Genomic DNA, 13,812 nt, shown 5'->3' with positions numbered 1-13,812 from the left:
ACTATATACAAAATAGATAAACAACAAGGACCTACTGTATAGCACAGGGAAATACATTCAGTGTCTTGTAATAACCTATAATGGGAAAGAATCTGAAAAAAGAAGGTAACTGAATCACTTTGCTGTACACCTGAAACTTACAGTGTTGCAAATCAATTATACTTCAATAAAATTAAAAATATAAAAAGTAAAATAAGCTTTTAACTGTAGAAAACAAAATATATTTAAATTAGCACTTTAATGTTTGAAATATTTGAATACCAGTTGATTGTGGTTAGCACTTATTCTATGTATTCTTCATAGTAATAATGTTTATCATAAGGAAATTTATAACGTACTAAAGTACCTTGCACATTCAAATATTGTCAGTATTGTCTAAATCTACTGACATTTAGAAAAGTTCCAAGCTCTCAATTTGCTTCATTTTGAGAATAAAAGGGTATTGATGTATCTTATATTTTGCTGTACCTTTTGTAATAAAGTAATCACTACACTGAACTCTACTATTAAAATTGTAAGCTGATTTTTAAAAATAGCATGTTTCATAAATCTTTTAATTATCAAATAAACAATGATTTGGACTTTCTGATTAAGAAGACAAAATAATTTGTCCTTATTAATATTAATATCCTTAAATACCCATAGTACTTAAAGTAGAAATGTTAAGGTCATTATTTTAAAAATTAGCCAATGATAGTTTATTCAGGTCACATTTCTTAGTCAATGTAGCTTTTGATGTAGCTTTACGGTTCTGATTCTTAATTGCAACAAAGGGAAATGTCCCAAATATCATTATTCTGAGGTTTAAAATATTGGAAAATCATGTCGTTCATACACCACTGAAGGAATTTTAAGTGAATTTCAGAAAAATTTCTAAAAATGTCATGTATAAGTACCTGATAATGATATACCATTAAAAAAATTAACATCCAAACTATCCTAGCATAAGGTGAATTTTAGTGGTCTAAGTACCTTATTTTATAATTCCAGTATTCAGTTACAAATATTTAATAATAGAAATATGTGAGCTGATAAATAATTTTAAATAAAAAGATATGAGGTTATTTACATGTATCTTCATTTTCCCAAAATCCAATTCCCAAATCTTTGTGATAATAGCTAAAGCAAAATACTACTGAATTACATACTCTCAAGTGAGATTTGAAATGTTCGTTTTTAAAGGACATAAAATTAAAAATGCATTGAACAAATTGCAAATGAGTATAGAGATTGTTTTGGACATCAGTGAATTGATCTAAAATCTACATCATTAGCCACATGATGTCGCTGTATACCACAAAGTCCGGTCAAATGAAATGTACTGATTATCAAAAACTAAAGGAGGAAGCTCCATTTTGTCACCGCCCGAGAGAAGATAAAACCGGTAAGGAGACAAATTATTGAAAATATGAAGTAAAAAAAGCAAGATTTTAAAGTAAAGTGAGAGTAGTACGAAAGGTGTAGTGCTTTTGCGATGCTGTTTGCTGGGAGAGGAGGCAAGGGAGCCCGGCGCCTGCTGCTCTCGCTTCTGCTCCTCGCAGCCTGGGAGGCCGGCAGCGGTCAGATCCACTACTCAGTCCCTGAGGAGGCCAAACACGGCACCTTCGTGGGCCGCATCGCGCAGGACCTGGGGCTGGAGGTGGCGGAGCTGGTGCCCCGCCTGTTCCGAGTGGTGTCCAAAGTCCGCGGGGACCTTCTGGAGGTAAACCTGCAGAATGGCATTTTGTTTGTGAATTCTCGGATCGACCGAGAGGAGCTGTGCGGGCGGAGCGCGGAATGTAGTATCCACCTGGAGGTGATCGTGGACAGGCCGCTGCAGGTGTTCCATGTAGGGGTGGAGGTGAGGGACATTAACGATAATCCACCGGTCTTCAGAGCCAGAGAACAAAGGTTATTTATTCCCGAATCTAGACTGCTGGATTCGCGCTTCCCGATAGAGGGCGCTGCTGATGCAGACATTGGTACCAACGCTTTGATAACATACACCCTGAGCCCCAGTGATTATTTCTCTTTGGATGTACAGGCAAGTGATGAAATGAGTAAGTCACTTTCGCTTGAATTGAGAAAGTCTTTGGATAGAGAAGAAACACCAGAACTTCAATTATTATTAACAGCTACCGACGGGGGCAAACCAGTACTGGAAGGTACAGTTCAGCTGCTGATTACGGTGCTCGACGTTAATGATAATGCCCCATTGTTTGCCCAGGCTGTGTACAGAATTCACTTATTAGAGACTACAGCAAATGGAACGTTAGTGATCACATTGAACGCCTCTGACGCTGACGAAGGTGTAAATGGCGAAATTGTCTTTTCCTTTGGCAGTGATGTGACTCTTAACATTAAAAAAACCTTCAAAATTGATTCCAGTTTAGGGGAAATTAGGCTAATTGGTGGACTGGATTATGAAGAAACAAAATCCTACGAAATTCAGGTAAAAGCAGTTGATAAAGGAAGTCCTCCAATGTCAAATCACTGCAAAGTTTTAGTGAAAGTGCTGGATGTAAATGATAATGCTCCAGAACTGGTGGTCACGTCCCTGTCTTTGCCAGTCAGAGAGGACTCTCCACTCAGCACCGTCATTGCCTTCATCTCCTTGTCCGACCGTGACTCTGGTGTCAATGGGCAGGTGACCTGCACCCTGACGCCTCATGTACCCTTCAAGCTGGTGTCCACCTTCAAGAATTATTACTCTTTGGTGGTGGACAGCTCCTTGGACCGCGAGAAAGTGTCGGTCTATAAATTAGTGGTGACCGCACGGGACGGGGGCTCGCCTTCGCTGTCAACCACCGCCAGCGTGTCCGTGGACGTGGCCGACGTGAACGACAACGCGCCCACGTTCGCGCAGCCCGAGTACACGGTGTTCGTGAAGGAGAACAACCCGCCCGGCTGCCACATCTTCACCGTGTCGGCGCGGGACGCGGACGCGCAGGAGAACGCGCTGGTGTCGTACTCGCTGGTGGAGCGGCGGGTGGGCGAGCGAGCGCTGTCGAGCTACGTGTCTGTGCACGCGGAGAGCGGCAAGGTGTACGCGCTGCAGCCGCTGGACCACGAGGAGCTGGAGCTGCTGCAGTTCCAGGTGAGCGCGCGCGACGCGGGCGTGCCGCCTCTGGGCAGCAACGTGACGCTGCAGGTGTTCGTGCTGGACGAGAACGACAACGCGCCTGCGCTGCTGCCGCCGCCGCCCGGGCCTGGGGGCGGGGCCGGCGCGGTGAGCCAGCTGGTGGCGCGGTCGGTGGGCGCGGGCCACGTGGTGGCGAAGGTGCGCGCGGTGGACGCGGACTCGGGCTACAACGCGTGGCTGTCGTACGAGCTGCAGGCGGCGGCGGGGGCCGCGCGCAGCCCGTTCCGCGTGGGGCTGTACACGGGCGAGATCAGCACGACGCGCGCCCTGGACGAGGCGGACGCGCCACGCCAGCGCCTGCTGGTGCTGGTGAAGGACCACGGCGAGCCGGCGCTGACGGCCACGGCCACCGTGCTGCTGTCGCTGGAGGACAGCGGCCAGGCGCCCAAGGCCTCTTCGCGGGCGTCGACGGGCGCCGCTGGAGCAGAGGCGGCTGTGGTGGATGTGAACGTGTACCTGATCGTCGCCATCTGCGCGGTGTCCAGCCTGTTTGTGCTCACGCTGCTGCTGTACACGGCGCTGCGGTGCTCGGCGCCGCCCAGCGAGGGCTCGTGCGGGCCCGGGAAGCCCAGGCTGGTGTGCTCCAGCGCGGTGGGGAGCTGGTCTTACTCGCAGCAGAGGCGGCAGAGGGTGTGTTCTGGGGAGGGGCCGCCCAAGACGGACCTCATGGCCTTCAGTCCCAGTCTTTCTCCAGGTCTGAACCCGTCGGAAGGAAATGAACATGCAGAAGCAAAATCGGATCTTTCTGGTAATGTAAGTTCAACTTTTAAGCTTTGGCTTTAATTTTGTTTAATTTTACTTGTCTAACCATCTTTTCAAATGTCACTTTAAGAGATATATTCAAAGTGTTTACTAAAATCGAAACAAATTTTTACCGTTTATCGTAGGTATTTACTCTATTACTTATAGCTGCATCTTGAGTGAAGCTTGGAAAGAGAAAAAAAAACTAATGTAGGGACAGTTTGTCATATTCCTTTATTCAAATAGTAGGATACTTTTGAAAGAATACTGAAATATTAAGTAGCTTTGATCATATTTAATACAGGATCTTAACGTAGTCAAATACAGTGACATTTTCAGGTTTATTTTTATCTCGTAATGAAATTCCAAGCACAGAACAAAAAATTATAGGCAAAGTTACAGAACTATCTTACTTCCTGTAAGGTTTCAAGCTTCAAAGTGAGCAATAAAAAAATCGTTTTAAGCAAAAGTAATTCAAATTTATAGTAATTTATTTATAGGATGAAATTTTAATTTTTATGTGAAAACATACATGTATTACTTCACTGTCGTTATGGTCTGTATCCTGATGCCAACGACTTTGAGTTCTCCTGGGTCTAGACAGCTTAATGTGGAATGAATTTGTATTATAGGATCTGGTTAGGAAACACTTATTGAGTATTTTCCATTTACTCACAACTGTTCTAAAACCTTTTATTTTTACTTCTGTCAACCTTTCCAATAACTTTGTGATTTGCATACTTTAGCCTCACTTTACTGATGAAGGTGCTGGGTCTCAAAAAAGCTGAATTTGGTATTTTTACTAAGTTTTCTCCAAATTTCCCAAGGATTTGCAAAAATTGCTTGTTCTAATGCACTTCATTTCTTTTAACACAATGTTTAAGATAGCTTAAAATCAAGGAAATTTGCAAAAGCAATGAAAAATCTGTTTAAAAGCCAGAGTAAAAAGCTCAAGAGAAGAGTAGGAGCACTTTAACAAAAAAGCAAGCACAGGCTGACTGCAAACCTAATACCTTCCCAGAAGTAAACACAGAGATCTAAGAAATAAAAACAAAGGGAAATTCTTCATACTGATTATTCAAGAGAGGAAAAAAAACCTTCTTCCTACTAAATTTGAAGAGTTGATTACTGATCATTGTGTAAAGGTTTAGCAATATACAGAACAGTATGGTCATAGCAGATTTGCAAAACCAGTTAAGACATATTTGTTATAGATATTATTATATTTGCTAGTCACTAAGTCAAGAGCATAATGTTAAACTGTATATTCTATATTTAATTCTGAAGTTACACAAGTATTAAATGAACATATTTTTGCTTGCAAACATTCAAATGAACATACAGAAAAAGTATCATGAAAGTCCCTCTTGTGAAAACATTCTATAAGAAATTAGTATAATTTGGTAGTTAAGTTTCTAAAGATTTGAATTGATACAAAGCTGTTGCTTAGAGTGTTGCAAGAAATAGGCTGTTAGCATGTTTCTGTAACCTTTCAAATATTAATTATCATTCCCATCCAGCCTTTTGACAAAAAGCAGTAATCAGTCAATGAATCTAGTCAGGCTGCCAAGAAAAGTTTCCAGTTCTTTTAAATATGAGATAAATTTTGCAAGATTATAAAATTGGGAAAGACAGATTAAGGAATCACAAAATAATTTCTCTTCCCCAGTTCACATTACTATATCCCCAAGGCTACTTTTGCTAATGATATTATTGTCCAGGCTTGGGAGCTCCTCTACAGACACTCAATATTTACTCATGGATCCATTCCACAAACACACATGGAAAGCCTACTACATACTAAGCCATCCTGTAGAACTTAGGGACCCAGCAATAGTGAACAAGATAGACCAGGTCCCTGGCTTCAAGGGGACCACATTGTAACCTATTTAAAATAACAGTTGGGTTATGAAAAGACTTGGATTTAGTATAATACTGTTTTTTTTTCAGTTTTCTTTGTCTAACCAAGGTGTGTATAAAGGAGGATCTCATCCTATTTGTGATGTTTTAAAAATAGGCATATAATGCTGACTATTATTAGCAAGTTTTCTGGAAACAAAGCAGATGAACCTTTCTTTTTTTAAATGTTTAGCCTCACATATTTAACTTTCTTTTTACTTCTTTTTATCTATCTATTTATTTTTATTGAAGTACAGCCAATTACAATGTGTCAATTTTTGGTGTACAAGGCTTTCCTTCTTTATGCAAATTGCACTCAGAAAACTATGTGTAATTCTCATTGCCTCAATTAAAGGCAAATATAATCAAGTAGATCAAAAATGCCCTGGAAAGGGGAAAATGACCCCCTAAATTTTTGAGGCCAAACTGAAAATCATAAGCAGTATGGAGAAGGTAAGCATATATTTTCTTCTATGAAGCCAAAAAAAAAACTTGAGTTAGAGGCTGGCATTTGAAGCTAGAATGGCACAACTTGTTTCTTCAAGAATTTATATAGGTTGAAAAATCAATTATCTAACAGTGCTTCACTGAGAGTTTAACAATAAGATTATTTATGGAATTTAATATCATTTGATGAATATCAATAATCTTTTAAATTTGGCCTGTAGAGATTCGTGCATACCTTCACACAACTACACTGGGATCCCTGTCAAAACAGAATTTTAGGTTGATGCATTATGGATCTAAGAACAACCAAAAATTTCATTCTCTATTATGATAGGAGAACATTATTATTGACCTCTTTACTAAGATATCTGACCATTAAGCAGGTTTGATAACTTGGATTCTATGGGAAAAAATTATTGTGTAGTGATTTCTTTTTCTTATATATAAAAATTAGGAAAAGAAAAATAGTAAACTGAATTTAAATTGTTTTAGGCACCTTTTTTTGTTATTGTTGTTGCCTTCCCCTTCTTGATTTTTTTCTTTCTGGGGATTTGTTGTAGTTTTGTGAAAGACTTGGATGAAGATTTTTGAAGAATGAATGCTCTAACACACAAACCATAAGGAAATGACAATTTGCTTTGATAAATACAAAGGGTGTAATTTTAGCAGTAGATACTGTATTAGTTTCATAAGGCTGCTGCAACAAATTACCACAAACTTGGGGGCTTGAAACAAGACTCTAGGGGAGAACTCTTCCTTGCCTCTTTCATTTTCTGGTGGTTCCTGGCATTCTGCCTCAGTCTTCACATTTCCTTCCTTCCTGTGTCTCTGTGTATCTTCTCTTTTTCTGTCTCACATAAGGACACCTATCATTGATTTGTGGCCCAGCCAAATCTAGAATGATGTTAGGGTTAGGGTTAAGGTTACCTTAATTATATCTGTAAAGGTATTCCAAATTAAGTCATATTCTGAGGTTCTTGGTAGATATATCTTTTGGGGGCTACTGTTCAAAGCACTGTGGATACACAGAGATTGACATTACTTTTTATCTGTACCTGGCTAGTATTTGTTGAGTATGGCTTCTCAGTCTCCTTTCCCCTTTGGGGGAAATGTGCCTGGATTTCTGGCAGTGGTACACTCTCTCTGACTGAGGGAGAGAGACATTCTAGGTCCTCAGAAACCCCAAATAACAGCAGAATATTCTTCATACCTTTAGACGCATCATTCTGAAAATCCAGCAAAATTACCTTTATAGGATTGCAAAAATTACCCCAAGCAAGCCATGTTACCTAGAGCTAACATCTGGATTCTAGATATAATTCCTTAATGTGTCAACAGTAGCAGATATGTGACCACTGATTATATAAAAACTACTGTGTGTTACCAATATTTAGTTGCATTGCAATTATGTCATCATAAAATGGCTGTTGCTATGTGTAATCAGTTTAAGCTCCCAGAGGAACAGGGTACATGAATCCTTTCATTGGCCTTCACAAGAACCAAGCTCCTCATTTTCAGTCCACATAATTTAGGCATGGCTGATTTCATTTCCTGGCTTCAGGAATGAATAAACAACTCAGGTCTGGCCAATGTGAGAATCATCACAACTATTGGCTGAAGAAAAGATATGTCTTCTAAACTGGGTGAAAGGAAGTGTTATTCTAGGATTTTTGCTGGAGCTTTTAGGAAAAGGACACTTTCTATTGAGAGTCATTCATTGTAGCCTGAAAATAGGTAGCCTATAAGCTACTTTTGCCATTTTGCCATCAAATGTAAAAGTATTATAAACGTGGAGATACTTTCCTTATGGCATTATTAAAGTGTATATATCCAGCTCTGCCTGAAACCAGTAAATAATTGTCCATTTCCGTGAATAAGACAATAAATGATGCTGTGCTTTATTGCTGAAGTCAGTTTGCCCAGAGTTCATAGATGGAGTATGATTAATATAAGTATACACTTCTATAGAAGGTGTGAGTAAGTATCTTAAGACATAAAACTCAGGGGAGAAATTAGCATTGTTTTCCAGTACCAGTTTTCTAGTTTTTCTTTAGCAAGGATTTTGATTTTCTTTTATGGACACTGTAAATCTTGCAATTAATTTTGTTTTCCTCTATGCAGAAAAAATGTTTGAGACCTCCTTAGAGCAGCTGAAAAATAACTATTATGCATTTTGAACACTGACACACACTCAATTTATTTGACTTCATTCCTATATTATATTCATCATATTTTCACATTGTTTGTGTGTGAAGTGAACAGCTAAAATTATTAAAACAAGATAATCTCAAATAATTAACATTAAAAAGATATCAGTTGTTTGTTCTTGAATGAAAATCCAAATGTAGTAGAAAAGGAAATATTCCTAAGAATAGATTATCCAAATGAGGAATAAATAAATCATTAATTTCTAAACATCTGCAAACAGTTCAGAAAACAGAATTAAATCACAAAAATCCCAAGAATGGATTATATACATGTATTTTCATTGACTAAAATGCCCTTTGATTCCTGTGTGCTTTTTTTTTGAAGAAACAGAAAAAAATTCTTTTATATTCAAAAGAATTGAAAATCTTAGGGTATTTTCACATCATACTTATAACTGCACTATTTACAACATCTAAGAGGTGGAAGCAACCCAAGTTTCCATGGACAAATGGATGAATGGATAAACAAAATGTGGAATATATATATATTAGAATATTACTCAGCCTTACAAAGGAAGGAAATCCATCATATGCTACAACATGGATGAACCTTAAGGACACTATGCTAAGTGAAATAATCCAGTCACAGAAAAATGCTATAAGATTCCACTTATGTGAGGCACCTAGAGGAGTCAAATTCATAGAAACAGAAAGTAGAATGGTGGTTAGAGGGGTCCGGTGTGGTGGTGGAAAAGGGAAGTTGGTTTCTAATGAATATAGAGGTTCATGTTTGAAAGATGAAAAGTTCTGAAGATCTGTTTCACAACAATGTGAATATACTTAACATACTAAACTGTATACTTAAAAGTGCGTGATATGGAAATATTTGTTATATTTTAACACAATAAAAAGCGGAAATTATACATTTCAGAGTTTAAAATAAATACTTTTCCTAGGTGAAAGCTGTCACTGAACCGGACTATTGTTTAGTTTAAATCTACAGAACAGTAGCGCCTACATTTTGGCCACATGATGTCGCTGTCTACCGCAGAGAATTCTCTAGGAAAAAAAAATACCCAGAGCCCCATTGTCACTCCAGAGACGCGGAACAATAAGAGAAGCAGCAGGACTTGAGCAGAGACTAGAGGACAATATTTTTAATTTTGAAAAACATGATAGTCTAGTTTGATCAACTTACTGGGGATTGGTAATGGTGTCTTCTAAGAGTAGGGCGGTGGATATCAGGCCTCTGCTACTCTCGTTTCTGCTCCTTGCTGCAGGGGCAGCTGGGAGTGGTCAGGTTCACTACTCGGTCCCGGAGGAGGCCAAACACGGCACCTTCGTGGGTCGCATCGCCCAGGACCTGGGGCTGGAGGTGGCGGAGCTGGTGCCGCGCCTGTTCCGGGTGGCGTCCAAAGGGCGCGGGGACCTTCTGGAGGTAAATCTGCAGAATGGCATTTTGTTTGTGAATTCTCGGATCGACCGGGAGGAGTTGTGCGGGCGGAACGCGGAGTGCAGCATCCACCTGGAGGTGATCGTGGACAGGCCGCTGCAGGTGTTCCACGTGGAGGTGGAGGTGAAGGACATTAACGATAATCCGCCAATATTTCCTATGGCAGTAAAGACTATCCGGTTTCACGAATCCAGGCTGCTTGACTCGAGGTTTCCTCTAGAGGGGGCATCTGATGCAGATATCGGAGTAAACGCTCTTCTTTCCTACAAGCTAAGCTCCAGTGAGTTTTTCTTTCTAGACGTACAGACAAATGATGAACTAAGCCAGTCTTTGTCTCTTGTGCTAAGGAAATCTCTGGACAGAGAGGAAACTGCCGAAGTTAATTTATTACTGGTGGCTACTGATGGAGGCAAACCTGAGCTCACCGGCACCGTTCAATTGCTTATTAAGGTATTAGATGTGAATGATAACGAGCCTACTTTTGATCAATCAGTTTACAAAGTACAGTTGTTAGAAAATATCGCAAATGGGACGTTAGTGATTAAACTAAATTCTTCTGATGCAGATGAAGGATCAAACAGCGAGATTATGTATTCATTTAGTAGTGATGTGCCCCCAACTATAACGACCAAGTTCAAAATAGATCCTAGTTCAGGGGAAATCAGAACTAAGGGAAAGTTAGATTATGAAGAAATGAAATCCTACGAGATTCAAGTCATTGCGTATGACAACGGAACTCCATCAATGTCAGGGCACTGTAAAATTACAGTAAAACTTGTAGACATCAATGATAACACACCAGAAGTCTCAATCACCTCTCTTTCACTTCCCATCCCAGAGGATGCTCCATTGGGCACCGTAATTGCCCTCATCACAGTGTCTGACCGCGACTCTGGTGCCAACGGGCAGGTGACCTGCACCCTGAACCCTCATAACCCCTTCAAACTGGTGTCCACCTTCAAGAATTACTATTCGCTGGTGCTGGACAGCTCTTTGGACCGTGAGAGAGTGGCGAGCTATGAGGTGATGGTGACAGCGAGGGACAGGGGTTCACCTTCGCTGTCGGCCACGGCCAGCATGTCCGTGGAAGTGGCCGACGTGAATGACAACGCGCCCACTTTCGCGCAGCCCGAGTACACGGTGTTCGTGAAGGAGAATAACCCGCCCGGCTGCCACATCTTCACCGTGTCGGCGCGGGACGCGGACGCGCAGGAGAACGCGCTGGTGGCCTACTCGCTGGTGGAGCGGCGAGTGGGCGAGCGAGCGCTGTCGAGCTACGTGTCTGTGCACGCGGAGAGCGGCAAGGTGTACGCGCTGCAGCCGCTGGACCACGAGGAGCTGGAGCTGCTGCAGTTCCAGGTGAGCGCGCGCGACGCGGGCGTGCCGCCTCTGGGCAGCAACGTGACGCTGCAGGTGTTCGTGCTGGACGAGAACGACAATGCGCCTGCGCTGCTGCCACCCGGGCCTGGGGGCGGGGCCGGCGCGGTGAGCCAGCTGGTGGCGCGGTCGGTGGGCGCGGGCCACGTGGTGGCGAAGGTGCGCGCGGTGGACGCGGACTCGGGCTACAACGCGTGGCTGTCGTACGAGCTGCAGGCGGCGGCGGGGGCCGCGCGCAGCCCGTTCCGCGTGGGGCTGTACACGGGCGAGATCAGCACGACGCGCGCCCTGGACGAGGCGGACGCGCCACGCCAGCGCCTGCTGGTGCTGGTGAAGGACCACGGCGAGCCGGCGCTGACGGCCACGGCCACCGTGCTGCTGTCGCTGGAGGACAGCGGCCAGGCACCCAAGGCCTCTTCGCGGGCGTCAGCGGGTGTCGCGGGCACAGAGACAGCGTTAGTGGATGTGAACGTGTACCTGATCGTCGCCATCTGCGCGGTGTCCAGCCTGTTTGTGCTCACGCTGCTGCTGTACACGGCGCTGCGGTGCTCGGCGCCGCCCAGCGAGGGCGCGTGCGGGCCCGGGAAGCCCAGGCTGGTGTGCTCCAGCGCGGTGGGGAGCTGGTCTTACTCGCAGCAGAGGCGGCAGAGGGTGTGTTCTGGGGAGGGGCCGCCCAAGACGGACCTCATGGCCTTCAGTCCCAGCCTTCCAGCCGGCCCCATTAGTGCAGATGGAGAAGAGCACCCGGATGTAGACGCTGCTATTCCAGCCATAGTGAGTAATTTTTAAAAACTGTTTATTTTCAATTCCTCAAAATTTTACTCCTTTGAAAACGTTTTAACAGTTACTTACTCTTGTTTCTGACAATAGAGTTTTTCAGGTACTGGCGTTGCGGTTAAAATATTTGAATTTCTTGTGACTAATGTTTTTGAAGCAAATCAGCAATAGGTAGTGAGAACCATACTTACAGTTTTTTTTTTGTTTTTAATCGGTGTAGGATTATTTTATTGCTAAAAATCTGGGTAGAAACCAAATACGTTTTCCTGGGTAAATTGCATTGTTTAGAATATTGGACTTAAACTGTGGTGTACTAATCCCCGCACAATGCTTCAGTGGCTTATGACTCTTTCCATTTGGAATTCCTACTAAATGTGAGTTCAAATGTCACTGATCCATTTTATGAGTTCACCCTAAATGTTGAACACTTCTCTTTCATTATGCTTTTTATAGTGTATTAAGCCTGTTGTCTCCTATGGTGCCTCTTTTACTTATTCATTTTTCTGGTGTCTCAGTTCCTCTTTTCTACTTGAACATGATTGTTTTTAATCCTTATGCTCACATTTAGCAATACTGTTCATTGTTGCTAATTTTCCAATTGGGTAAAAAAACCCCAGAAATATAAATTTATTGCTTTTAGAATTGTATCTTTTCTCATCTTCAGTTTCTCACTACTTTTATTAATATGCATTAAGAAATCAATAGGAAGTGAAATTTGAATAATCCCTTTAATATATCATCATTTTATTATTAACTTTTTAAGTTGTTATTTTCTACCTGAATAGTGTGGAGAATACTGTATATCTAAGTTAAAAACTATTTTCTAACAAAACTTTTAAATCATTAATTTCTTTTATATACAGTATTAAGGTGCTAATATCCAACAATGTCAATAAGTGAATGTCATTACTAGTGACATTTCTCTGAATACCAACTTGCGTATTAATGTGGATTATATAGTAAAAACAAAGTTCCAAAGAAGTGGAAGTGAAATATTTTTCATTCATTCTCCTGTTTGGTATTTGGTCAGTTCCTGTATAAATAGGTGGACTCCTATTGAAGTTATTTGCCAGTAGAAACCAAAACTTAGGCGTATTAGTGACTAGAGAATGGGCAAGTATTTCTAAATGATAAGAGACAAAATGAAGATACCAGTCTTGTTCATAGGAGATGAATGGGTCTCCAGTATATACAATTATATGGAATACTTTCCCACATGAATTATATACTACAACTTCCTACTTCCTTGTTCAATTTTCCTTGCTGAAACCTGGTTAATATTCAGTGACATTGTGGGAAGGGCTAGCATATAAAATAGAGATAATCCTTCCCTTTTCCATTTTCATTTCCTCTTTCTGGCACTGTCCTTTTCTGCTTCCTGTCCATCAAGTATTAGCTGCAGCATGTCCGACCTCAGTTCATTATTTTATTAGGCCTCATTTTCATCCTATTGTGAATAATAGGGTCATCCAAAGTTCTTGTCTCACAGGATATGGGATTTCAAATACAGCTCTCCTCTTCAAATCCTTGACTAATAAGATTCTCAGCTAATAAGACATTTTAAAGACTTTGGAGTTTTTCCATTTAGAGATGTGTTGCCACTGTACCAGGTAAATACTGAATAGTTCCCAAATAAATATCCTTTCTATTCTGTTGCATTCCTCATCTATACACTTAATTTCTGCAAAATGAAGTAAATGGACAGGGAGTGCTTTTCACTTTCTTTCAGCTTGTTTGATACTGATCATTTTAAACAAATCTACAGTTTGGGTCCTCAAACAGTGAAACTATTTTGATTTATGCTTTAATTATAATTATGCTTTAATGTTAATTATGTGTGTGTGGCTCCT

General features: G+C 41.5%; 2 protein-coding genes across 3 annotated transcripts in view; both read left to right on the top strand.

Moving 5' to 3' along the window:
* The first annotated feature begins 1,320 nt into the window (after positions 1–1,320).
* The window catches only part of LOC102542125 (protocadherin alpha-C2), a 168,443-nt gene continuing 155,951 nt past the window's right edge, over positions 1,321–13,812 (top strand). The window contains exons 1-2 of one of the 2 annotated variants that reach the window (XM_072956452.1): positions 1,321–3,874; positions 9,312–9,382. In XM_072956452.1, the coding sequence (XP_072812553.1) occupies positions 1,475–3,874; positions 9,312–9,350 (2,439 nt within the window). In that variant the 5' untranslated portion in view covers positions 1,321–1,474 and the 3' untranslated portion in view covers positions 9,351–9,382. Of the gene's footprint in view, positions 3,875–9,311; positions 9,383–13,812 lie in introns of those variants that run through there. The other variant, XM_072956442.1, reaches the window with a different exon arrangement.
* Positions 9,448–11,974, top strand: LOC140689434 (protocadherin alpha-2-like). Its single transcript, XM_072950243.1, has one exon. It carries the CDS (start codon positions 9,566–9,568, stop codon positions 11,972–11,974), a length of 2,409 nt encoding a protein of 802 aa, XP_072806344.1. The 5' UTR covers positions 9,448–9,565.

This window comes from Vicugna pacos, chromosome 3 (assembly GCF_048564905.1).
Source record: "Vicugna pacos chromosome 3, VicPac4, whole genome shotgun sequence".
In the NCBI taxonomy this organism is placed as follows: Eukaryota; Metazoa; Chordata; class Mammalia; order Artiodactyla; family Camelidae; genus Vicugna; species Vicugna pacos.
This window is presented reverse-complemented; position numbering and strand designations above follow the sequence as displayed.

Bases quoted from the DNA above. Each gene is read 5' to 3' on its own strand.
- LOC140689434 (XM_072950243.1), top strand. From the start codon at position 9,566: ATGGTGTCTTCTAAGAGTAGGGCGGTGGATATCAGGCCTCTGCTACTC.